This window comes from Electrophorus electricus, chromosome 17 (genome assembly GCF_041902795.1).
Source record: "Electrophorus electricus isolate QZ-2024a chromosome 17, ASM4190279v1, whole genome shotgun sequence".
NCBI classification, from domain to species: domain Eukaryota; kingdom Metazoa; phylum Chordata; class Actinopteri; order Gymnotiformes; family Gymnotidae; genus Electrophorus; species Electrophorus electricus.
Window position 1 is genome coordinate 3262824 of NC_137513.1, and position 27127 is coordinate 3289950.

The 27127-nt window shown below is 39.4% G+C and overlaps 3 protein-coding genes across 7 annotated transcripts in view; 1 reads left to right on the forward strand and 2 right to left on the reverse strand.

Annotated features, from left to right (window-relative positions):
• Window positions 1-10406: 10406 nt before the first annotated feature.
• On the forward strand, window positions 10407-13981 carry rnf26 (ring finger protein 26). The gene has a single exon (XM_027013405.3). It carries the CDS (start codon window positions 11100-11102, stop codon window positions 12444-12446), a length of 1347 nt encoding a protein of 448 aa, XP_026869206.2. The 5' UTR covers window positions 10407-11099; the 3' UTR covers window positions 12447-13981.
• A 3338-nt stretch (window positions 13982-17319) lies between these two features.
• On the reverse strand, window positions 17320-20203 carry c1qtnf5 (C1q and TNF related 5). The gene is made up of 3 exons (XM_027013374.3): window positions 20069-20203; window positions 18367-18602; window positions 17320-18284 (listed from the first exon to the last, which is right to left on the reverse strand). The coding sequence occupies exons 2-3, from the start codon at window positions 18590-18592 to the stop codon at window positions 17764-17766; spliced, it is 747 nt and encodes a 248-aa protein (XP_026869175.2). The 5' UTR covers window positions 18593-18602; window positions 20069-20203; the 3' UTR covers window positions 17320-17763.
• A 2059-nt stretch (window positions 20204-22262) lies between these two features.
• kmt2a (lysine (K)-specific methyltransferase 2A) overlaps window positions 22263-27127 on the reverse strand; it is a 33692-nt gene continuing 28827 nt past the window's right edge. For all 5 annotated transcript variants that reach the window (XM_081699607.1, XM_035533911.2, XM_035533910.2 and 2 more), the window contains one exon: window positions 22263-27085. In XM_081699607.1, coding sequence (XP_081555733.1) covers window positions 26810-27085 — 276 coding nt within the window. In that variant the 3' untranslated portion in view covers window positions 22263-26809. The remainder of the gene's footprint in view (window positions 27086-27127) is intronic.

Below are 27127 nucleotides of genomic sequence, written 5' to 3' on the forward strand. Positions count from 1 at the left end.
ACTTTCAGTCTTATGATGCTATATGATATGGTAATAACGTTACATTCTTTTAACCTATTTTAGTTTGTAATTGTTATCATATTAGGTGTTGTAATCAGGTATCTGTTGTGAGCCTTCCTGAATTATGTACTAATAAGGTCTGTTGCCAGCTGGTAGATGAAGCCCTTTGTCTCCAGTTTTACATCCTTAGTACCTGCCACACCAGCCCTAATGTGAAAACACTGGGCTGTCGACAGCTTCTGTCTAAAACCGTGTGTTTGCTCACCTGTGTGCTTATGTGCTTGTAGACTACTGGATATCAAACTGAAAAGGCTGTCGCTGTATTGCTTCGAGTTTTTCCAAGGTTTTCATTTCTAGTCTGGAACCGCCTCATTTCTCCCCTCGTTACAGTGACATGACCAACACTGGCACAGCGAACACTGACATGAGCTAATAAACGGAATTATTTGCTGATAAGAATACAGATTCTGTTAAAAAAAAAATTACAAATTACAAAAGAAAAGTTGTGAATGGAAGATAAGAAAATGTAAATAGAAAATAGTATTGGAGTATGTGTACATTAAATGACTGTTCTTTGACTGGAAAGTAGTCACTTTACCAGGGCCCTATTATCAGCTGGTTCTCCCGCATTAGTTACTTCATAGTTTGGATCATATTCAGTGTTGCCTTCTATTTCAGACACTTCCTTTGTCAGGTATGTTTCTTTTTTCTTTTTTTTTTGCAGACTACTAATCAAATATATGATCAAGACACTGACACAGCAAGACATTTCCTAATGGTGCTGCAGTGGGTTAAAATGTGAGCAAAGATCCAGTGAAGCTGTACTTAGAACTCAGGGTGGTAGGGATGGATCTATGCAACACTGAACTGTGGGATTAGATCTATGTAACAGTGAACTATGGGATTAGATATATGTAACAGTGAACTATGGGATTAGATATATGTAACAGTGAACTATGGGATTAGATCAATGTAACACTGAACTATGGGATTAGATCTATGTAACAGTGATCTGTGGGATTAGATATATGTAAGAGTGAATTGTGGGATTAGATCTATGTAACAGTGATCTGTGGGATTAGATCTATGTAACAGTGAACTATGGGATTAGATATATGTAACAGTGAACTATGGGATTAGATATATGTAACACTGAACTGTGGGATTAGATCTATGTAACAGTGAACTATGGGATTAGATCTATGTAACACGGAACTATGGGATTAGACATGTGTAACAGTGATCTGTGGGATTAGATCTATGTAACAGTGAATTGTGGGATTAGATCCGTAACACGGAAGTATGGGATTAGATCTAAGTAACAGTGAACTATGAGATTAGATATATGTAAAAGTAAACTGGGATTAGATCTATGTAAGAGTGAATAGTGGGATTAGATCTGTAACACGGAAGTATGTGATTAGATCTATGTAACAGTGAACTTTGGGATTAGATCCATGTAACACTGAACTATGGGATTAGATCTGTAACATGGAACTGTGGGATTAGATCTATGTAACAGTGATCTGTGGGATTAGATATATGTAAAAGTGAATTGTGGGATTAGATCTATGTAACAGTGAACTGTGGGATTAGATCTGTAACACAGAAGTATGGGATTAGATCTATGTAACACTGAACTATGGGATTAGATCTGTAACATGGAACTGTGGGGTTAGATCTATGTAAGAGTGAACTGTGGGATTAGATCTGTAACACGGAAGTATGGGATTAGATCTATGTAACAGTGAACTGTGGGATTAGATCTATGTAACAGTGAACTATGGGATTAGATATATGTAATACTGAACTATGGGATTAGATATATGTAACAGTGAGCTGTGGGATTAGATCTATGTAACACTGAATTGTGAGAATAGATCTATGTATCACTGAAGAAAACACAAGGTAAGCGTGCTGTATTTTTATAGCAGTTTTCATATATAGAGACTGAGAGAGAATTCTGCATCTTCTTATGGTCACAGCTATTTATTTTCTGTGATCTGTCAGATCTGGACAGAACACCACAATGGAGATTTACTCCATAAACATCATTTTGATGTTTTGAATCCATTTCACCAATTCTTTGATATATTAGTACAAAGACATATAGACTAATAGAAGCTCATGGAGGCAGGCATGGGGACTAAGAAAGATGCAAAAGGACATCCCTTTCCATCTATATAATATAGTCCAAGAACTGTATTCATGCAGAATCCCCTTATAAATACGTACTGATTTTACTGACACACATAGACATGAGAACACACTGATTTTAATGACACACAGACCAGAATGTATACTGATTTGACTGATACTCACAGATACTGATACATGCTGTTTTTACTGACAGATGCAGACATACATGAATATATACTGAATTTACCAAGATAGATGGGCATGAAAACATACTGATATTACAGAGAAACCCAGGCAGACATGAATACTTTCTGATTTTTTTTGACACACAGACATGAATACATACTGATTGTAGTGAAAAACAGACCTGAATACATATTGATTTTACTGACACACACGAACAAACATGAATGCATACTGGTTTTTCTGAAACAGATGGACATGAATACATACTGATATTACACAGAAACACAGACAGACATGAACACATACTGATATTACACAGAAACACAGACAGACCTGAACACATACTGATATTACACAGAAACACAGACAAATATGAGTACATACTGATATTACTTATACACACAGACATACATGATAACCCCCAGTTCCCAATCATTTAAAATTCTGAAAATGTTTTAGTACAGAATAATTTCATTGTCAAGATTAATTGAAGAAAAAATAAACTGGCTATGATTTGCATGCACAGTGGAGGAAGCATTCTCCACCTAGGAAACCTGCACTGAGGACAGGGAAAGCAAGATTGTTGTCTCCACTGAAATAAGCAACATTCTCTCATATCTATCTTTAAAGTTTTCTGGGGTTTTTTAATCTATAAGTGGATAAAAGGCAATCATTTTGTAGGAAGTGTTCCCAGTTCAAGTTATTACTCTTTGCATTTAGAAACAATGAGTCATTTTTCCTGCTCCTGCTCAGAGACCAGATAAACTGAACCAATAACGAACGTCACTGTTTTCTGTATCTTCTCACTCCACAGAGGGTTACTTAGTTTACAGTCTGCAGCAGAAAATTAGAATCACGCCCAGTCATGGGCTCTCTTAACTGGCAACACTGAACCAATCTGAGATTCTTCTCAAGTGTTTTAACAAAAAATGGACACCACTATAAAAGTGCCCCTAATGTAGCTGTAGCACATAGCCACACTGAACATTACTGCACTACACCTTCAACCACAGCAGACAACCATGTCCACAACCTCCTTTCATTACGCATTTATTTTTTTAATTCACATCCTTGAAGTGTGCCATTGTCATAAGATCATATTTTTCACATTTTGGATGCTTTGTCATGTTTCTCTCATAGACACACATATATGTATCGACAGGTTATATAACCATGAAACAGGATCTGCTGCGTTCCACGCCATCCTTTACTTGGGTGATTTCTGTCAAAGGTATGTCCTCCAGGGATTAACTATCTGGAGTGATTAATGTGTGGTAATCAGTTGATGTTTGCTATCTTGCCTTTCTTGTACTGGTGGAAAGACCCTTCCTCATAGATGAATGAAACCCTACAGGAAGGAAATAGGAACAGTGTCACTCTTTCCACTCTGGAGCCAGGCTTATTGTTTGGAAGTTGCGAGAATGAGAGGAAGCTATTGTGTGTGTGTAAAGTGTCAGGGTGGAGGCTGCGAATGTGTGTCTGGGATTGAGGGGGCAGAAAGGCAAAGACGTTTAGGCTCCCACTTACACAAAGCATCCTCACACGAAGATGAACTGGCAAAGGGACACTTGCTCTGACACTAGCTTTTTTATGAGGTCGTTTCTATGGTGATTCTACACAGATGTACATAACTGTGAATGCCTTTGGCTTCTCTCATGGGCACACAGAATTTTTGATGCCTCATTCTTAAGTATAACCTCACTGGTTCAATATTAGGGAAACATTTAAACAGTATGGCACCAAATTCTTTTTAATTTAAACCAAGCAGGCCTTGAGTTGTCATGTGGAACTAGACCCATTTCCTCTCTACAGGGCATACAATGACCAATGTACATCATGGCAGAATAAATATCTGTAGGAAGCCAATTTTCCCAGACCAAGCGTATCAACCCAAGGGAGTATGAATTTCAACATATTGATATTTTCTTTAGTCATTGTGGCTCCCTATATATCAGGATTTCAAGTCTGCACATGTTGGGTTTGGCGGGAACCCGTGCGCAGCTGAGATATGTGAGGTCATGGCTGGGGTTGAGACTACACACCACTGGTAAGAGCTTGTGTTCTCCCATAGAAGCTTCTGGACTACTGATTTACCCCCAACAGTTCTATTTTCCACTTGATTTTGGCCAGTATTTATAGCCCTCCTCACATTGCAATGGGCACTCTGACAAAGTCAACACAGTTTTAACAGAGAGATTTAGCATGGAGCCACAAGATCTCACAGTCTATGTGATACTTGATTCCATCACCTTAGTTATATAGCATGGACAACTGAGCTACATAAGATCAAAAATTAAGAATATTTACTGAAAATAAAAGAGTGTACATCACTAAATATGTGCTAAACATAATGAAAACATTAAAATTTCCTCAATACGGTTAGTGTTCCTACCAACTAAAAAAGATTCATTTTGCTTACTTTTACATATATAATGCCATTTAATTTCAGTGCACCACCTTTGTACTCTGATGTTACATCCTCACTAATTTCAAACATAGCAGCAAAACAATGTTATCCTTATTGATTTCTCCAATGAATGCGTCATTATGTATATGTATGGATGTTAACTGAAAAAAGATACAAGCATCCATTGTAAATATGTAAAAATATTGCAAATGTGTCCTTTGTCTTTGACATGCAGTGTCTTCAGTATTACCAAAACTTGTTCTGTCTCACATTGTCTTCATACAGTGCTTGCTTTTTTTTGTCATGCACAATTGATATGAACAAAAAAGTGCTTATTAAAATTAATTTAGCAAATACTTTCTATGTTCTGTCTTCCGGCAAAATTACACAATACCAAGTTAAAGGGAAAATATCTGTAATACAATTTTTTGTTCCTTAAAAGATGTCCCACTTATTGGCATTTTAAAATACACTCTGTGCATCTTCCCTTTGCCAATATCATAGCTATGACTTTTTGCTTAATAGGTGGCAGAACCCAAGAAATCTGATTCTATTCCTCCATGTATAATGCCTCTAGATCCCTCAGAAGTCCTGTTCCTTGTTTATGGACTTGACTCTTCTTATTGATCAACACATTTCAGTAGAATTGTAGGTAAGGAGATGGACACTTGTATGTCAAAAGTTTGAGTTTCTAGTCTTCAGGTGATATTTGCAGAGATTATATTTGTTTTAAGTGATGTTTGTATCTAGAGGGATATGCCAAAACGTTGTCTTTCTGGTTAATAAAATGACTACTACATCTGCCCAGTCCATCATGTTATGCATCATAATAAGGACATTTGGTAAGAGAACAGATGGGGAAAATGGCAAATGGAAGGTTCTTTTCTACCTCACTCTCTCTAGTTCACCAAAAGCACTCGTTCTGTTTGAATAAAGGCTATATACAATGACAGAATATTTAAGAATTGTTAAAATTTGTACTTGTAAAATGGATCCATGAGACTATAATTTCCATTCCAGTACCAGTGCATGAAAATAAATAATCCTCTTGTCCTATTTTTAAAAACCTTATAAAGAGTGTTTTAACCAGTCTGGTGATTATTGATATTTGAGAAACAGTTACATTTGGTGTATCTTTGACAGTCCGCCAAACATGTTAAATTATCAACAAAGCAAACATTGTTTAATTTATCTCACACATACCAAGTGATATCTTGACAATAAGTGGGTGTTTACTTAAAATAAAGGGGAAGTCTCATTTTCAGGTCTCCATTTGCACAAGAGCATTTGAATGAAGCGTTGCTGAACTTAGGCAAGATGAATTAAAAGCCATATCTACAGGGAAAGTCAATGTAGCAGATCAAGGATAGGTAGTACCCTCCCTGAACACAAACACAAAAACTAAACAACACAAAAACGTCTAAAGTTCAGTCTGAGATTTGTTCTTGAGGGATTTGCTTCCCAAATAAAACTTCAAATCAGTGCAAATAACCTGTTCCTGTGAGAGCCCTCTGAGCTGAAAATTTCTACTTGGCTTCAAAGCAAGATTAAAGTTTACGTCACTAACAAATTATGTCCATGAAAACAGTTGTATCCTGTCCCGTTAGTGTATTTCCGTGTAAGACAGAGTTAGGTTCATTGTATGCAAGCTCACTATTGTTAAGCATTTCCTTAAGAAACCACATCTGGACTGCTCCTTTTGTCAATCTAGTCAAATATCTCAGTTTTGTTATTAAGGGAAACAGAAATGTTTCTGAAGGCATCATAGCACAGAGTCTGTGCTGGTCAGTGTTCTTCACATGCTCTTTTAGTACTGCTGGGCTTCAGTGCAGCAACACTGTCCACTGTCCATCTTAATACAGAGGCCTGAAACCACAATAAATTTAGTCAGACACTTTTGGACTCCTCAGCTACTGACCAGTAGTACGTTATAATGGGAGTGTGTGGGTGGGGATTGGCTGGAACTTTGACTTTGATGCCATAATGAGATGAACATGCATGAAGTTTTTCAGAGAGGTTGTGTGAGATGATGCACCGACCCTCACTTGTTTGATTTCTCTCTCTATGACTACAACTCGGTTGGCCCTGTATCTGTATCTCTGACAGTGTGCTTTATCTGGACATGTCTGATAGTCTTTCACCAATTAGTACTTTCTGTTTATCACCCATAAACAACACCCTGTTAGTAATTTCTGTTTATCACCCATAAACACCACTCTATTAGTAATTTGTTTATCACCCATAAACACCATTTTATTAGTACTTTCTGTTTATCACCCATAAACACCACTCAGTTAGTCATTTCTGTTTACCGTCTGGCCCCCTTTGATAATCAGCCTGCATATCGCTAAGATCTATGTCACATGAGATTATAATATTGGCTTTTATTCATATGCTGATAATTTAAACTCAGTTTTGACAGAGTGGACAAGCTATTCTGAATGGAGAACTGTGTTGAAGATAAACATCTTAAGTATTAAGTCTTCTTAGAATTCTACTGTTGATTTGATTTTACTCCTTGACAAATATTCTGTGAAACCAAAAGTTATCTTATGGACCTTGCATCCTTTAATAGGATTTTGTTTGTTGAGCTTTGACCACTGGACCTTTCCTAAGTGACAATCTCCATCACAATCAACCACTGGTGTCCATTTTTATTCTTTTTTATACTTACTTTTTAAAAGCTGGTTTCTATCCAGATGTCAATACAATTATTACTTTTGCTGCACTTCTCGTTACTGTCCAGAGAATATTCTCTTTGAAGAAAGTTTTTCTCTCCTACATTGTGCCAAAGTGAGGTGCAGATGAGGAATGATAAATAAAATTGTTGTTTGGCCAGATGCAGAGCTAAGTCTGGTCTTACCAGAATCTGTAAAGACTCGAAAAAGGCAATTAACCACCAGGGACACTTTTTGATGCAAGGCACTTGAAGATATTTAAACTGACCTACTATCACCTTTCAGTCATAAAAGGGGCTAAAACAGTTTAATGGAATGCTATCTTAAGCCTGAGCTATCAGCTATTTTCAGAATAAACGGTGGCGTTCCACCAGCACCATTCAAATACTGTACCTGAATAGTTTCCCATGCACAAGTGACACATTTACAGCACTTAGCTGACACTTTTATCCAAAACAACTTACAATTATAAATAAACACAACTGCATCTGAGGGTTAAGGCCCTTGCTCATGGGCCTAACAGTGGTGGGGTTGAACTGGCATGGGAATGGAATGGGGCAGTGGTAAAGGTACTTGACTAGTAGTTGCCCTATTTCTGAAAGGCCCAATCGTGTCAAAAAGGCTGTGGTGTAGAGGGCCCATAGACTTCATGATTAGGAAGAAGCCTTTGTGTGTAAAGGACTATAACGTGTCTATGGATGGTGTGGACAGTGCAGACCAACTGTGCACATAATATGAATATGGGCACCTTAGTGTGAAGTGATACCACGCTTTCTATCACCATGTAAAAGAAGTCGCCTACATTATTTTTCAAAAGTGACAGCTTTTGCATTGGATGTACCAGACTCCAGGAAGACAGTGGTTGAAGATGGGCTTCTAGAGAGAGGGAGGACCACGGATGTCCAGATGACTTCAGTGGGTATGGCTGGTGTGTCTTGATGTCTGACAGGATGACATTTTCTTGGCCAGGAAGAGTCAAACGATGGGAGGAATGGGAGGAATTGGAGGAATGGGAGGAAGAGGACATCCCCTTCCTGCAGGACATGTCCAGACAAACGTGCCCTATCAACTCCATCACACCTAAGATAATCATGTTTATGAGATTGTTTTTTGAAAAGAGATTGCTGTGCTATTTTCTGTTTGGTTTTCCCCCTACAGCCTATTTTGTGTTGCCTGTCCCACCCTCTGTTCTGCCTCCTCTGTTCTGCAGAATGGAGTTTATATGTGGTTTTCTTCAGTTGCTACTTCGTATAGATTCTTGATCATCATAAATGGTTGTTTTTTTTGTTGTTGTTTTTTTTACAATAATTACAAATGTTCTAAATTCATCACTTTTGCAAATTAAATTTAGATTTGACTGTCATTTGATTAGGTGCTGAGAGAGTGCTCAATAATACAGAACGTCAGGAGAAAAGCCCATGGAAACTATTTCAAGCAAGCTATCCTGTTTCAGCAATTTCATGTAGCACATTACTGTTGATATTATGTGGTTACAGTAAAATGTAGATCTTTCATGAATGTAGTTTGGTATATTAATATCGTGATTATTTGCATATGGTAAAACATGATTTTATTAGATGGTGTCACATTTATAAACTAAGTTTCACAGTTGGAATGTTGGCAGCCATACTGGCTCAGCACTGCAGGGGAGCAGGGTTCTGGAATTCTTTGGGAGTTAATGGGTTAAAGAGTATTCAAAAATAAAGTAATTAGATTAAGTTTAATATAGCAATCCTGGCATTAGGTTACAAATACATTTAAGATGTCATCAGTAATCTGTAACAAAACACATTTCAACCCAGCTTTCAGATATATGAGACTTTTTTTCTTAAAAGACAAGTAGGATTGTTGTTTCCTACTTGTAGATACAAAATCTCCATAATCTGAAATAATCTTATTTTACCCATAGTGTACGTTTGTTCTATAGTAAGATGCTTTCATATTATTCAGTTTGTATTTTGCTCTAATTGAATTAGAAATTACCATCATAATTAAATACAAGTTTGGCATCAGGCTTTTGTCATTTATTTTGATATATTTCTTAAAAATGTATCTGTAATTTAAATATCTGTAATCTGTAATGTATTTAAATCCATTTACACTAATAACTTAAAATGATACATTTACCATTATTCATTTTAAACTTTTGACCATCTCTGCAGGTTTGCACACAAAAGGTAACATGATCGTTGTGCTCTTACTTGCCAACATTCTACCAGTAGAGTTGCAGTTACCTAGTGTTGTATGTATGTATGTATGTATTTACTTATTTATTATGACATTCTGCATGATGCTACCTTGGTGTTTTATCACCAGAGGAAAAAAAAAAACACTTTACACTTAAAGTCTGTATATTAAATTTGCAAATCTTGGTTCTTGCATTTTTGAAATATATGACTAACTGTAGGCAAACAAACACAGTCTCTGTCAGCAGTGTCAGTAAGAACTATCTTATCATTAGCTGGGCTCCTGAGACAGTAATAAGCTCTAGTCTACGAAGTGCTGATTTGGGACATCTCTGAATGTGGAAATAATTCAAACAACTTTGGACATTTCTCCAAGCCCTAGTAGGATATGAAGCCATAAGTCTTCTCCCAGGACACAACAGAACACGTCTCCGATGCACTATGCTCATTTCTGTGTAGTCTGATAGCTTGTGGAGCTCATCTTCAAATGCCTCCCAGTCCTGACGCTCCTGGCAGACTGAATCGTCCTACTCCACAGGCATCTATCCCACAAGACCTGACTCCTCATAAGGAATAAATCAGAGTGGGCCATAGAGAGGCTAAAACTCTCTATACATTATAGAACAAATTAACTTGTAAATATTGGAACATTTTTAATTTTTTTTATTTTAATTTTTATTTTTTTTATTATCCTAATTTCGGTCTATATGTGTGTAATGCAAAGTCTTCCATCCTATCAAGTTATCAAGAATCTCCCAATATTACCCACAATTCTGTGCGTTACCGTCATCCTGCGCAATATTGGTGCAGTTTTGACATGTTGGCTTGTGGTAGCAACTAAACGAGAGCGACTGGGCAAGTTTGTTGTTGCTCTGGACTGTTGGACTCATTGGATGCAGAGGATTTTCGAGCTAAATACTACACGAGTGGACTGAGTCGTTTTTTCTTGCTAATTTGTAGGGTGCCTTTCACTGCAGACCGTTAAGCACTAACCTTAACTGGCTAATTTAGCTAGTTGCTAAGCCGTCAGCCATGTATGCCTGTTCAAACGTAAACATCCGACTGTGTGATAACGAGCTTGTTACCTAGCTAGGCTATCTTAGCTAGCTGACTACACACTTAACCTTGTGTCTTCATGTAGTTACTCAACGGTACTAATAGCGTTCATGTCGCCCAACAGGCTGGGAGGTTACGTCCCAGTGTGGGGAAATGAATGATATCACACAGCATTTCAGTTTTATCCGGTCATGGTGCCCATTCTGTAAGTTTACTTCTGCTAGCAAGCCAGCTGGCTGGTTTCTTACAGGCCAGGTTTAGTAGACAGCTAGCAGATGGCTTAATGGTTTAACATTGGTTGTCTTAGAGAATTTGGTTGTCTTAAAGAATTAGTCCAGCTAATTCTGAGTAGTGTTTTAGGACTCGAAATGTGGAGCCACAAATGAATTCTATCTAGAGAACTGGTTGTGGAAGTTGTCAGTGAGGAGATCATTAACCTAGGTTACTATGGGTTTGCTAAACCTTGTTTTTAGCTCCATTGGAAAATGCTTTGACACTATTGTCCTTCTTTTGGACTTAAATTTTGTGGTTGTTAATTCCCTAGTTCGCTTTTTGGTAGCAGTGATCTCTTTCGTTGGCAGTTTACCAATGCTGCTCACTAATTCGGTTTTGGAGTGTGTGAACCTTACTCTGTTGTGCGTCCTCACACTGACGGATGGGGTGACTGTCGTGACGCACAACGTGATCGGTGGTGGGATGCAGATGCTTGGTGGTGTACTTGAAAGCTTTAAGATGGTGGGTTACCTGTCCTCACACATACTGTTGCGCATGAAAGAGCTTCTGCACCGCGGACTGCTCTCAGGACACCACTTGCTGCGTCAGGCCTGGGAGGGATGTGGCATTGTGTTTAGTCTCCTGTTGTACCTCATCAACACAGTCGTCAACCTTCTGCTCATAGGCACACAGAACCTGTATGGTGTTTTGGTCAGCATAGTGGAGGCCGTGTCCAGCCCTTTACAGAAAGCTGTTGAGCTGACCCTGGCTGTCTTCACCTTCTGCTACAGTACCCTGGTGGGCACGTCACTTCTGCTCTGGACACCATGCAGACTAGCCATGGAGTTCCTGAGCTCACTCGGGCATATATTCATCAGTGTTTTCTTGCTCAATTCCTATGGGTTGCTGCTCACCCTGGCCATAATTATAAGTGCCACTGTTTATCTGAATCCTGCCCTATCTCAACAAGCAGCTCAGGGAATAACTGACTACGTCAGCACGGCTCCCAGCTTGCAACGTCTCCGGAGAACACTAGAGAGGCTCTGCCTGCTGGAGAGAAGCTCATGGCAGCGGTTTACTCGGCCCCGCAGTCGTATGGGCCTCTGGACTTCATTCGCAGGGAGGGGCGCTGTCGGGACAGGAAACAGGGACATTCAACAACCTGACGCTGAGGAAGGCGCTCCTCAGGATGACGTAGCTGAGGAAGTGGGTCCTCCAGATGACGCAGCTAGAGGAGCAGACGTGGGGGGTGATGGTTCCTCAGACCAGCACCCTGCCCAGCTTCTCCAGGACCAGCCCCTCCCTAGTTCCAGCTCTCACCGACCACTGCGGAGAGCGGCCTCGGAGCAGAGCTGCAAGGCTCCCCCTGCAGATAACCTGCTGACCCTCCTGCATGAGCAGGAGGAGAGGAAGAAGTGTGTCATCTGCCAGGACAGCACGAAGACCGTGGTGCTTCTGCCCTGTCGCCATTTGTGTTTGTGTAGAGACTGTACCAATATCCTACTCCGCCAACCCATCTACCAGCACAACTGCCCTCTGTGCCGCCACATGATCCTCCAGACTATGGACGTGTACCTCTGAAAGAGACTGTGGACATGCACGGCTTGTGCAGTTGGGTGAATCTCAGGTTAATGGAGCAAGACTGTTGTCTAATTGTGTGCTGCGCCACCTCTCGGTCAGTAAGGTGGAGCAGCCTGCAGATTCCCTGTGTATATTGTCCTTTCCACTGTGCTGGATCTTTTGCTACTGTCAGTTATAAATTCACATGACCATGCCCTTTTATACACTCAAGGTATTCTCAGCTTGTTGAGGCAAATAAGTACAATAGTCTTTTCATAGTATTATTCATAATAATTAAGCTTTTGTATTGATGTACACTACATTTTTATACTGCTATGATGAAAACATGAATGTAAGCTTAACTTAGCATAACAAAAAGCAAAGAGTGATCCTTTCATTGCAATCCCAAAACACTGTATGCACTATACAGTGACCCAAGCGAGACCTGTTGTTGGGCACGTCTTTGTGTAATGCAATACTCGAGCCTTATAATGTGAGCGATACTATTGCCTGACTTTACAGATTCTTAAATGGTAACATTTGTTGCACTGATTGATTGATTTATGCTTAGTGCTGACAATGTTTTGCTTTGCTTTATTCTATTATCTCTTCCTTCTTTTCATCTGGCAGATATGTTTCTGCTATTTCTACAAGCCATTTTACAGTTCAACATTATGTAGTTGATATTCAAGCTGTTTGTTCTTCCGCTTCAGACCAAATATTGATGGGGTTTTTTAATGGCCCTCTATCTGTTGTGTTTATTTGTGTGCTCATATAAATGATATTGATCAGCACCCAGTAAAATCCAAACATTGGCCCTTGATTCTGCTATACACTTTATAATTTGGGTTTTGCTCTGTCTCCTGATTCAACTGATTAATATGCAGACATAATCTAAAACCCAGATGGGGCCATAGGAAAAGGCCCTTACCAGAAATTCATTCACATGGTGTTCAGGTGTTTTCATTTATTTAATCTAACATGAGACCATCATGTCAGAGCGTCGTTTCAACACATTTATCTGATGTACTGGGGTATTCATTATCACAGTAGTGACCAAATGACATTCACCATCCACTAACACTGAACAGTCCTGTTTGGATAATCATTTTGCTCCTGCAAATGAGACACAGTTTACTGATGATCATTTTTGCCAAATAAGAAAGCCCAGGCTGTGTTTGAGCAGCAAAGTTTAGATTTTGCTTATCTATAACATGCCTCTTTTTTGTACAGAAACCCCACATCCCAAAGCATGTGAGATTAAGCCAAATTATTCATCTCCTGTTAGTTTATTGTGTCGAGCTTGGACGTGGAATACGTTCTGACATAGTTATTTACACTAACAAAGTTGCCATGTCATGCTAAAGAACAGGAAACGTCTGCCAGTAGTTAACATGGCTCGGACTGTGTAAATGCCATCAGATTTTTTGCAGTGTTTTCTTTGCCTGTGTGCGGGATATATAAGACGATGGGATGTTTTTCAATGCTTAGCTGTGACTTCACAGGCCAACAGAAAATGTTGAGTAAAAAAACTTTAATAAAGACCACTGTGGCTGCTTGATGGTATTTATTTTGGGCTCAGACTGTTAGGAAGCATCTTGGATTGCTCAAGGTCCCTGTTCCCACTATAATAACTTTATTTGAAAATATTAAAGTTTGAAATGGTAGTCTGAATGTGAGAAGAGGATTTAACCTCTATGCAACTTCCTGTCTTCAGGAGCAGCTGAGTGTGGGTGTGGGAGCAAATAATCAGGGAGCTGGAATGAAGGCCAATTCCTTTAAGAGCTGACTAGTCCTCAGAGGAATAAGTGCATGCCATGTTAAGCACATGATGTTATTGCAAACAGTTTGGTTTTACATTGTGCTTGCGTTGCTTTAACATTCTGTGCTAACATTTCAACCTTACTAGTGCAGTGATTCTTCTGTTTTTACATTAGTTCATGAGGGGGAAATCCTTGGAAGTCATAATGGTTGAGAGTCTTAAAGGAGAACTTAATGTTAAACTCACCCTGAATGTTATTAATAAAGAGGTAGATATCACCAAATTGGTGAAAATGCAAGGAGAAACCCATTCAGCACTTTGGACAGCTCCTACTAAATCTCAGAATACCTTAGTGGTTAAGGGGTACTGAGTTATTGTTAACGAAGACATAAATCATTAGACCATAAAATCCTGAAGGGAATATCACATCTGAACTATTGTATTAGATTAACATTTCCCTCATTGCAGTAATCTTTCTAATTTCATTGTCCATGAATGGCCATTAACGTGACACTGCATGTTGAATTCAGTTAGCCTGAAGGGAATATCCTATTGAGAACAATGGGTTAAAAATATCTGTAGAGTCAGAAAGAAAGCACGGTGTTGAATCTGACAAAGGAAAGATTTCCTATTTGTTCAGTGGTGCCTGTAGAAAATATTTAAGGGGGGTGCAGATGGGGCCACTGGAAATCTTGGGTTGCACTCTAAAAATGGTATGCAGCATAAAGGAATTTCAGGGTACACAAGCTAATACAAAAGTAAAGACCTTATATTATATAGTGTATGATAATGCAATCAGTCAAGGAATCTCTAATTAGCAATCCAATTTGAATGCATCACCACCAATAAATCAAGGGTGTGGGTTCCTTAAACATAAATATAAATGATTAGCTGAGGTTTCTTTTATGTACAGTATATATTTTTGTTATTTACATGTATCTTCCATTTAATTCAATTCAATCTACTGTAACTTGGCAACCTTAAAGTTAATATATTTTTATAATGCTAATATAACTAAAAAGGATCATAACGTACTGAGCCAAACACATACACACAAATTTACCAATAAACTAGCTATATCTGGTGTAGGTTACAAAAATTAACTAGCTACATTTACTACCACAAATACATTCTCCAGGACATGACCTGAACTGGAAGGCCCTGGTGAGCTGGCATGTAATGACCCCACTGCTGCTAAAATGCCGCAGACGATTCTGATGTCCATTATCAGATAAGTTTCATGTTTGATATTGAAATTTAAATTAATTGACCAACATTTCTAAAAGGCTTTGCATTCTCAGCACTTTCTACTGCAGTGGAGAAACAACAAGATATCCTGTTGTTAAGACATCGACATATACGTTAATTTACTTCAATAGTACCAGAGAGCAAATCCAATAACTTCTGTTACAGTAATGAAAACGTACCACTGTATAGACTTTAGCTTAGTTTCATAGTTGAAAATTAATTCTTCATTGTACAATATTTTATTTCAAGATGATTTTAACAAATTGAGGCTTTCTGCTGGTATTTAGTGCATAAAAAGTGCAAGCACGTCCATAAGGTGTAATAAAGATTCATAAAGTCTGATTGTAAAGGCTAGGTATTAGACACAGCTTTTGATCTTTGTTATAAGCATAGTTCATAATCAGAGGTAGTGAGGGTGTGGTTATTTTGGATATGGAATGTGACTACATCCCCCAATGGAACAAGTCACAGATCTTTAAGCAGGAAGCCCATGCTTCAGAACACTGGACATGGTAATCTGTAGTGTAGGAGTGTGAGAAATGGTCACAGAGGATGGAAGAGAGTTTAAATTGCGTACGCAGCAAGTGGAGAAGGAAGCACCGCAGACGTGGTCTTTTTCCCAAACTCAAACGAGAAGGGCACATTCCTGCCTCCAGGGGAACAGCTGAACAGAAAGATGCCCATAGAAAAGCCGCTCAACTCTCAAGACCGTGTGATTACTGAAACTACAGGTGGCAATCTCATTTAAAACTAAGACATGAGTTTAAGAAAGTGTGAAATTAAATACTAAATGGTCAAGCTGTGTAATTGCTATACGTGACACCATACTTCGCAGTCAGCTGTGGCTGTGGAGTGGGAGATCTCATCTCTTTCTTTAAATGATCCATTAACATTCAGAAATTCATGAAGTAAGAACTTTCCTGACTTAAGCGTTCAACCACATGTAACCACATCCACCCCAAATTGTAATACAGGACAGAGTTTATATGATGAAATGATGCCCCCTGGTGGTAATGAACAAGTGAATATTAAAAAAAATACATGTACACGTGAACACATTCATATTTAATTAAATAATATAGAATTACATAAGATAAATATTAAGTATTTTATTTTGACTTTGTATATAATTCTAAATGTTGCATTTTTTTAAAAAAATATAGAGCAGTCATAATGGATAACTGTCAAGGTGATAACTGGGGAGTTCAGACACCTTGAGACCTGTAATGTGTGCCGCAGCTAGTGAGGTGGATTCTCACAGGGCAGGGCCTTCATGGAAAAGACCAGCTAGCACAGGCAAGGGTTTCTCTCCTCACACCTCATATATTGTCCAAAAAAAAAAAAAGTTAAAGCATAAAATAAAAACCATTCATAATAACTATTGTGCACATGCCTATAGTAGGGGGAAACTATGAGAGAGAGAGAGAGAGAGAGAGAGAGAGAGAGAGAGAGAGAGCGAGAGAGCGAGAGAAAGAGCAAAAGAGAAATTAATCATTTAAAGACAAAAGTAAATGAAACAAACCAAGAGACAGACGTACAGTGTATGAATGTGTGCACGTTGGGTTGAGAGAAAGACAGGCAGAGAAAGAGAACCAGGTGTCATGGATGTCAGCAGTGATGTTACAGTTTGGAGCCTGTAAAAACACTTTAATAACAGCCTGCTGGATGTGGTGAAACCAATAACCCAGGAGATGTCAGTGATGTGGTCTAAAGGAGTCTACATGCCCTTATTATGGTTTGGGTTTGGAGTAAGAGCAATATACAGCTAGCTTCAAAGTTACCACAGATTCCTTTAAATGCATTTTTTAATAAACACCCAATTCTTTCTACTCCCAAAGTCAAACAAACAGCAATGTTTTTTGGTTAACCAGTAATAAATTCAACTTAATTGTGCATATACCTTTATTGATGGCTTTATTCAAAGATGCTCGGATATTGTGTACAGTGGTAATAGATAAATCAACCCATATCTGAATCAAAACTGAAATAATATAAGTGTTTTGTATTTTAATGCATTTTTTTGTTAATGCTTCACTGCTGGAGCACATCAAATGTAAAGGCAACTGGGGCTTTCTGCTTTATGTAGAATTCGATTCACTGCCAATAACAGAATGTCCGAGCGATGCTGAGCATATAATCATCCATTAGAGAAAAGCATTAAAAGGCTTGTTAAAAACATCTGAAGGCCCAAACATTGATCAACAAGGGCCTTTGTCTGTAACCGTGGCAACACAAAGCACAAGAAAATTATGGTGATATTTTCAGGTCTCATCTGTTGTTAGCTAGTGAGTACTGTATTGGTGTGTTTAGGAAGCACGTGCTTTGAAACTAGGCAAAAACAGAGGAGTTTTTCCAGTCTGAATACACCAGGAAGCCAGTGAAGGTGCTGTCTGTCTTGGAGCTGGAGTACAAGCCCATGTACTCGCCCAGGGCCATCTGCACCCATACCTGGTCACCGGGAATCAGGTGCAGCAGAGTGCCTCCGGAGAGCGAGGCCGGCTTAGACCAGTTCCCAAAGATCTGGAAGTAGGAGGCCACAGTGTGGCCATTCTTCATCAGGTCGAACTGCAGGCTTTGCCGGTACACCGTGGCATGGACGGCGAAGTAGTACACGCCTGGCACCCTGCAGGTGAAGCGTCCGGTCTCCATGTTGTAATCCCCCTGCTCATTCAGCACAATTTTGTCAAAGCGTACCGCCTCCCCTGCCGCCAGGGGCATGGTGCGCGACTCGGACAGCTTGGCGCTGAAGGCCGATTTGGGAGCAACGGCGCACTCTCCCGGTGAGCCTCTCTCACCTTTCTCTCCAGGGTCGCCCCTGTCTCCCGTCAGACCACGCACACCTGGCTGACCTGTGCAAGGTTAGGAGCATCAGTACGAGAACCACTGAAAGCACTCAGAGCCGTGCAGCTCGCACGGTGGAAGTGCGTGTACCTGGCTCCCCTGGATCTCCCCGTTCCCCTCGTTCTCCTGGAGGGGCGTCTCTGCCATCTCGACCGTCTCGGCCCGGCTGGCCAGGGCTACCGTGCAACCCTGGGGATCCTGGTATACCCGGGCTGCCTGTACACAAACTATGAATCTTATTATCCTCGAGTGGGTTTGTGTAGTGCAGCAGCACCACGAGGAGGAGGGAGAGACGCCCACACTGGAGAGGTGTCATCGCGTTGAGTCTGTGAGGAGAGAGAGAGAGAGAGAGAGAGAGAGAGAGAGAGAGCCACTGACAGAGCAGAATAAAGACTGCCATTGCATGCCGTCTCTACAGGGCACACTCAGCTTACTCAGGCGTGAATGATGCTAGACCTGAAAATGGCACTGTGGATGTATTTAGCAGGTGATGTGAAAAAAAACTGCAAAATCTTATTTATGATTCCATGTGTGCCAGGGAAAATTTAATAATGTGCCATAATACTTGAAGTATGAGCATAGTCATGATGGCAGACATGCAGTACGTATTTTAATGCTCCATTCCAATTCTGATTGAAGCAGCACACATTGGTCTCAGTGCTTGCACTGATCAGTAATAAACAGCTGAATTGCACATGATCTTAGTAGCCGTCCACAGTGAGCAACAGCATCATCAGCAAAGGCACTGATTGGAGGAATTCATGATGTCAGCAAAAGCTGCAAGTATTCAGTGATTGGAGAATTTTCACACTGCTGCCTCAGGGCCAGACATTTCAAACACTTTATGGCTTACTATAAATCACTGGGTCTCTCTGCTTGCCTGTTGCCTTGAAACAGCTGGTATAAGTAAAAGGTAAGAAACTGCTGACGAGTCGCATTGACAACACCAACAGACCACCCAAGTTTGCTACAGAAGGCAGGCAAGACTACAGGCACAAGAACCTATAAGCTAGACAGGCAGGCAGCACATCTGTTTCAGGAACAGATGTGCTGCCTTTGGGTCCAATCTGCTCACAGAATCTAGTATTAGATCCTGGGTCGGTGTTTGTGTTTTTTGGGTTGAGCACTTCATGTTTCGTAAGCCATGTCAAAACTCTCACTTGGAAAAGCTCTCAGGGAGTCTGCTACACAAACACCAGCTTTCCTCTGCAGCTCTACTGCAGAAAGCACTCTGCAAATGAACACCACATCTTGTATTTCAGTTTCATGGTTTCTCTCACAAAGCAAGATTGCTGTAGCCATATTAGCAGCTTGTACTCATTGCAAGATTTGCTTCAAAACTGCAATAGAAGAAGAATTATGGAAAAGTTATGGAACACTAATGTTTCCCCTAACAATATCACTCCATAAAATGAGTCTCCGATGAAGGCAAAGGAATCTCCAGGAGAAATGCATACAGTCTGAGCCAGAACCAAAAATGCCACATGCATATAATGTTCAGCTAGCACGTATTCAGTTTGTTATGCTAAATTACTGAACAAACACTGAGGCATCTGTGTCAGGCTGAGCGAATGCAACTGATGTCAGATACAGTCAGTCATTCTAAAGTAGGGAGCTGTGAAAGAACTTTTAGGTCCACTGATCTAGAACCTTCTGAGGACAAAAGAAAGTGAATACACAAAATGATCCTCTTGAAAAATCAGCTGTCTTCCCTCAGTGGGTCATGGAATCATTAGCACATCTGCCAACACTGGCATACTTTCTGATCGAATAATGAAAATGGTTAACTTACCATTGAGTTATTCTGGACTTCTCGGAAGGGATGGTGTCTGAGCAGGGAGGGATGAAAGCAAGGAGCCCTCCTTTTGTTCCAGACCAATGCGCCTGGGAAAAAATGAACATTCTGAAGTTAGAGGAAATGGCAGTGAAAGGGAGGGATGAAGGGAGGGACACAAGGAGAGAGAGAAAGAGCATCCAAGGGACGGGGGGAGGGGGGGTTTAAGCAGGGCTAATGTAAAATGGGAAGGAAAAAACAATGAGTGTTCAAAATATTTTTAAAGCATGGTAGATTATAAAAGTGGATTATAGAGGTGGTGACCTCTGAATATGGAAGTCATTAGCATGAAGTTAATGATGACAGCCTGCTGGCCATATTTGACTTCACTAGAATAAAACAACAAATGGATCACTACTTCGAGCTCAGGTGGTAAAGACCATCCCACCTTTAAAGGGACAGAATGCCAAACTCAGAAGGCAAACTATTTGGCTTTGATTTGGGATGGCTATTATCATTACCCAAATATCTGGAATTTAATCTCTTTATAGATATTCTGGTGGCTTGTCTGTAAAGTAGTAAAAGTTGTTGGCATAAATGTAAAGATGGTGAAAGATCCTTTGGGTCTTGAAAAGCTGGAAGAAAATTGAACTTAAAAATTGTACAAAATTATGAAGAGATAACAACTGCTTAAAAATGGTTAACAGAAAGAGTCAGTGAAATCAACCTTTTCACATTGAACCTACAGTAACGACCAAGTGCATCCTGTCTGAGCAGGAAGGAAAGCAAGGAGCCCTCTTTTTGTTCCAGACAAATGTGCCATTACATTAACCATTACAGCTTGCTGTTGCTGAAGCCAAAAAGAAAGCTGTACTTACAGCCACAAAGTTTCCAAATCTCAGCCTTCAGGAAAATTATTTGTTTTCATTTTATGGTGAATTAAAATGGGATAAAATACAGAGACAAGACCTAGAAAGTTTCAGAAAATTTTATCTCTGAAAAAAAACCCCCCATCAAAATCTAAACAGGTGGTCCCTGTGTTTGGCAGTTGAAGGAGAAAAGATGCAACCTTGCAGATGGATACAGTTGTGTTGAAGTTGTAAAAACAAACAACAAAAAAAACCCCAAAACATTAACTCTGTACATGAAGTAATTACATCAAGATAAAATTTCCTTTAAAACTTAAGCGTCATTATAAATAAAATGTTTCCATTACAGCCTGGGCTTGAGGCAGTGATGATATAGCTGCAGAAATTTCAGATCCAGACACCCTGTGAAGTCACCCAAAAATGGGATAATACAGAGCAGGATGGATTTGGTTAGACTTGCACGAGAGTCCCAAAAACCTACCAGACCATTTCTCATGTGCTTAAGGTCATCTCTAATTACGTTAGTCCCTTCCTCCTACTTTAGAGACAGCTCCAGGCTCAGTAGCTAAAGCCAGTAATAAAATATCTGTACAGAGCAATACGCTTACTCAGCACTTCCTTTCTAAACGGCATGAAAAGCCCAGATTGCTCAACTGACTCAGAACTTTGCAGTGCAGGAAGTAACCCTCAGTCACATTGATTTTCCACGAGGCAGACGCACTGGAGGAAGGGACCACGTGGATCACAATCTACCAATAAAAGAGCTGAATTTTCTGAGATGGTCCCAAGAGAGTGAGGAACTGATTTTTTTTTAAATGCCGATTCCTTTTCATTGTTTACTAAAAACAAATAGCAATTATCAGTAAACATCCACTGTGGAACTTCCAATTATAATTTCATCCAATCACCAGTTCCAGAAAAGTATATAATCAAGTTTCAACCAGAAAACAGATGAGAAGGGTGTGTGAGTGGATCTGCTATGTATGGTATATCCCTTCATCCAGATATTCTTTAACCCTGCTTTCTCTTGGGTTTATTTAGTTCTGGAAATGAGGTATTGCTCCTGCTTGTTAAACATTGGTCAATACTTGAAGACTACAGAACAGCTCTAGAACAGTTAACTTGTAGCTAATGTTGCCACACAGAAACATAACCCCTCTCTGGACATCAGAATTAGATTGTTCTTTTCCCCCAGAAATAAATTGTCTGGTCCTAATGTTTTCTTCAACATGACAAGCTGTTTACTTCTAAAGTAAATAAAAATCACAAAGCTGAACAGACCTGCAGAACAGCTTCAACCAAATAAATAATACTACAAAAGTTAAGAACAACCCAGAACCATGTTGAGTAAACGAGACATGTTTATTATTTAAACTATCACTTAAATAAAAAAGTGCATAGAAAATAAACATGATTAGAAATTTTCCTTTTTACAGTTATTTACATTTTTTTCCTCATTATACATTCATCCTTAAGTTGTTTGTGGTTTACTATTGTCACTGAATGGTCTTTCCTTCATTTCTATCATTTAGGAACACTGATTGGGCAATTCGGAAAACCAAGTAAAAGATCACCAATCATCATAATCATCATCATCATGACATGGCCATAAAAAGAAAGGTGTTTAAAAGACAAAGGGGAAACAGGAGGCCTCAGGAGGAGGACCATTCAGCCTCACGCCCTCCATTTTAGTAAGCCACCTCAGTAATCACAGGCCATCTGCATTACTGATAACACAGGGCGGTACAAAGGGTCTCACCACAGACACAACTGTGAGTCCTCAGGGGAGCTTTCATGACCCTTTTGTCTGCATACACAGATGTTTCAGAAATACACAAAATAAATAAAACGCTTACCATTATTGTTACTTATTACAGAACACCACATTATAATTCAACTTAAGGTCTGACATGAGAAAGGACATGGGAAACAACCGGGCAAAAGACTTTTCATTTTCCTGATGTCCACAAACTATTAAAAAGTACAGAGAGTAAAATAAAAACTACAGCACTGAAACAAATGGCTAATCTCAAAGTGTACAACCACATTTTACATTTACTCATTTCATTATATAAATATCATCCATTAACTCCCATCTGTTCACCTGCAAAGAAATAGAAAAGGTAAAAAGAAAAATTCCAAAAAGAATAAAAGTTGTAGCACTCCACTGCCGGAGTATTCACAGGCACAGGAAAACTGGGACATAAATGTGAATATTCAAATGTTGCACATTACTCTAGACTGTATCTGTAACACAAAACCATTATAGATTACACTGAACATTTCTATTTACCATTATGAAACTGTTGATTTGCTACTGTAACTAAGTTTGTCTGTCCATTCCGTATATTGCGTAGATATTGTAAATATTGAAGTACAAGTTACTATCCATACATATGTTTAGGTGTGTGTGTGTATATAAAATAATTTTATTTATATATATATATATATATATATATATTATATATATATATATATATTTTCATGTATTGAAGACGTGAACACACACACACACACACACACACACACACACGTGTAAGTACAGGAGATGGTGTGGTACCACTGGTGTGGAAGTTTAAAGTCCAGGAAAAAGAACCCGTCTGCTACAGAAAACAGACTGATCACTACATTTCACCAGCTTGTATAGCATCTGAAGTTGCACTGAAACAAACATGGAGGAAAAGTCTTTCACAAAGCCCTTAGGATTAGTAATTGAATTAATAAAAATCATACTTTTTCATACCCATAGATGCAAGTTCTGTACAAAGATTGCCACGGCTGTACAATCCTCACCCACTAAAATGAAAAAGCTGTCCTGAAACGCCCGAGCCTTTCACGTCGCAACAAACATTTAAAAAAATTTTTTTTAAAAGATAAATAAAAGTAAAAAAAAAAATAATAATAAAAAAAAAAAAAATAAATAAAATATATATATATATATATATATATATATATATATATATATATATATATATAATTAAAAAAAAATTCAAAAATACATTCAACGAAGGCCTAGCTGCAGAGCTCTGCCTGTGCGGGCCCCAGAGTGCCGGACTGAGAGGAACTCGATCCCTGAATCGATGGCAAGAGCCACACTGTGAAGAGCACAGCTGCGGCAGCTCCATCAAACCGCCAAAACACACGAACACGACAGCCCAAGAAAAAGCAGCCAGTTGGTAATGACGCAAAACAAAATGAAGATTGCTCTGTGTGTCAGTGCTTTTGTCATAGGTGACGTGCAGAGCCTGGTAAATAAAGGAGTCTGGGAATCTGGAACTGCCTAGAAAATCTCTGTTAATGCTGATGAGGCAATAAGACAAAGAACATGGCCTTTGAGTGAGTCCTTCTGAAAGCTAGAGCCAGACGTGCACAAAGCAGCAACCGAGTGAGCTTTGTCTGGAGGCATTTACACAACCCAACATTTCCGGCAATAGAGGCACGTCCCTGGAACACGATATCCCTTTTAAAACAACTCAAATCCTGATGGTTAAGATTGCTTAGTTTAGTGACCAATAAAAATATACAACAGGGTCAAATGTCAAGGACAGTAGAGTCCACAAAAGTTTTTTTGTGTGTGTGCGTGTGTATGTATGTATGTGTATATATATATATATATATATATATCTCAGCATGATACTCTTGCAGTATTGTCCAGAGAAGCAATGCCTCCACCCTACGAACACCAGATAACCGCCAATTATTCTCAATGCAGCTGTCTTATGATCTGTTATAGTCATGAGTTAATAGATGCATAAAAAGACAAGAAAAATAAATTAAAAAAAAGTTTAAAAAGAAAGGCACCACAACTCTGTTAAGGAACTACACGGCAGCCGACTATGGGAAGTCCAAATACTCATATTCATCTATTGAACAGGAAATAAGTTTTGCTCCAAAGGATAATGGAGAGGACTAAAACTGTTAGAGAACAAGGAAATGGTACAAAACGAGCACGTTACGTGCTTCGAATGGCTGGCGCCTGTATACAGTGCCAAGGCAACATGTGTGAAGCTGGGAAGAAGACTGATGTTCAGTGCACAAAGCAGGGAGAATGAGGGCCTTCCTCCATTACTCCAGTGCTTTAGAAACAAGGGTTCAAGGGCTAGCCTCCGTGGCAAATTCCTTGGGTTATACAGATAGCTATGAAAATATTTTTACAATAATAAAATAGATGGAGTAAACTTTGGAACTTTCCAGTTGCTTAAATGTAAAAGGATTTCAGGCATCTCATTTTTCCCCCTTATATCCCATTGAGACAGTTGTTTTATGTTCAGAAATCAGAAAGGTTCAGAAATCGCAAACAGGGGCCTTTTATGTATGTGGGGGTAGGGGTCCTGTTTGTAATATTAAGGCTGGCACTAGGGGAGACATGCCATTTCAGCAGATAAGCACTCATATTTAAGTGCTACAGAGCTTACTCTAACTATACGCGGTCATCTGAAATGGTTATGACCGACTCTGATTGGCAATGAGAGCTACTGGTGGACTGGGTTAACCCTAACCCGACTGGTGGACTGCACTCTATGGGATCAGCTACTGCTTCAGTCTTTGGAATAGAAAAGAGAATAAGAAGGAAAAGAAAATGTTACAAAACAAAACTAAAAAAGGAGGCAAAACTATAAAAATGACCAAGCATTAGTGTTGTAAACCACTATCTCCTACAAAATGTTGATAAAATAAATACGTTTTATTAAAAATATAAATACCATTATTAAGTGCTATTCACTAGTGAGTGCTTTTCAGTTTTTTTGTATAGAAAAATATACATATTATTTACATATCAAAAGAAATAATGACATTTACCTGTCTACAACAAGAGACAGGAAAAAGAGCAAAATGTGAAAAAATGACTCATCCCTAATAATGAGACAATAACTCCAACTCAATAAAGCAATTGGATGCCCTGGAGTTTAGCAAAACCTACCAGCTACTATCAACAGGCCTTAGAGTACACATTCTAAGTTTCCTCTATACAACAGATTTAACTATTGTCAGACTAAGTTGATATAAAAAAATGGGAGGGGGGGGGGGGGAGAGAAGAGGAGGAAACCATTAAGCATTCCCACCCACCCGTTAATGTTCTCTAGTCCCATGGCTGTCAGTCCACCAGGATCTTAGCCCAGCCAGCCCACAATGAGCACTGCCTCAGGGTTAGTATTACTTCTCAAACACAGTTTAGGTACACTCATGGTTCTTCCTATTACTGATCAAACTCCTAAATCATATGTGGCCCATCCCTGGAACCATGGCTCCCTCTGGTGGTCCCTCCCCAAAAATCTAGCTCTTGCAAATAATATATACAGTGTCAAATACAGAGACATCCCTCACATACCTAGAGGGACAAGGCTTCAATGTACATTCAGAAAGGGAGATGAGGCTGTGCAGGCCAGGCTAAGAAAAGAAGAATTATGGACCACTAGCAATTCATCTATCGGCAAAGACAGTGTATCGTTCCCTTAGAAAAATTGCACTTTGGTGTCAAAACGAAACAATGTGGCAATTCCATCATACTTTTTCCTCGCATTCCATAGGCATGGGCAGACGAGACTCAATATCACAAATTTATAATTGTTCATAATAACCATTTGGAAGATAAAACTGGTCATACAATTTAAAAGCAAACGGGCAGTTATTCATATTCGACTGATCTTTTTTTGGGGGGGGGGGGGGGGGGGGGAGGGGGAATTCACTGAAGGCAGTCCTTTTCTTCATTGTGACTTTGCTCTTGAAACCTTTCCTGAATCAACTTGAGGCACAGTGCCATTATCCCTCTGAAAAACCTGAGCCTGTTTCAATAAATAGCCTTATTACTCAAAATAAACATACTGTCGACATTAGACTAAAGACAGTTTGTTTGAGAGGAGAGGGTTCAGGCAAAAGTAAAAAACAAGTGTTAATTGAGGAACTTCCGACACTTTTTGGCCCCACAGTTGCAAGACAGCTTATTGCCTGGTTCCTCGATGGGAAACTTATAATCATATGTGAGCTCCTCGCCCCTGTATATCTTCCTCATAGCAAAGATGACAATGTGCTTCTTCCCATCACTGTTGACCACGCGAGAGTAGCAGTTGGGCTCGCACGAGTGGTTGATGAAACGAGCTGCATTGCCATGAACGGTGGCATCAACCACCTCATAGTCATCAATGCGAAACATGTAGCAGCCAATGCCCTGAAAAATGAAGAAATCAATTAAGAACCTCATTGTACATCA

Bases quoted from the DNA above. Each gene is read 5' to 3' on its own strand.
- rnf26 (XM_027013405.3), top strand. From the start codon at position 11,100: ATGGGTTTGCTAAACCTTGTTTTTAGCTCCATTGGAAAATGCTTTGAC.
- c1qtnf5 (XM_027013374.3), bottom strand. From the start codon at position 18,592: ATGACACCTCTCCAGTGTGGGCGTCTCTCCCTCCTCCTCGTGGTGCTG. The intron at 18,285-18,366 runs GTACACGCACTT...AACCTTGCACAG, and splicing joins GGGAGATCCAGGGGAGCCAG to GTCAGCCAGGTGTGCGTGGT.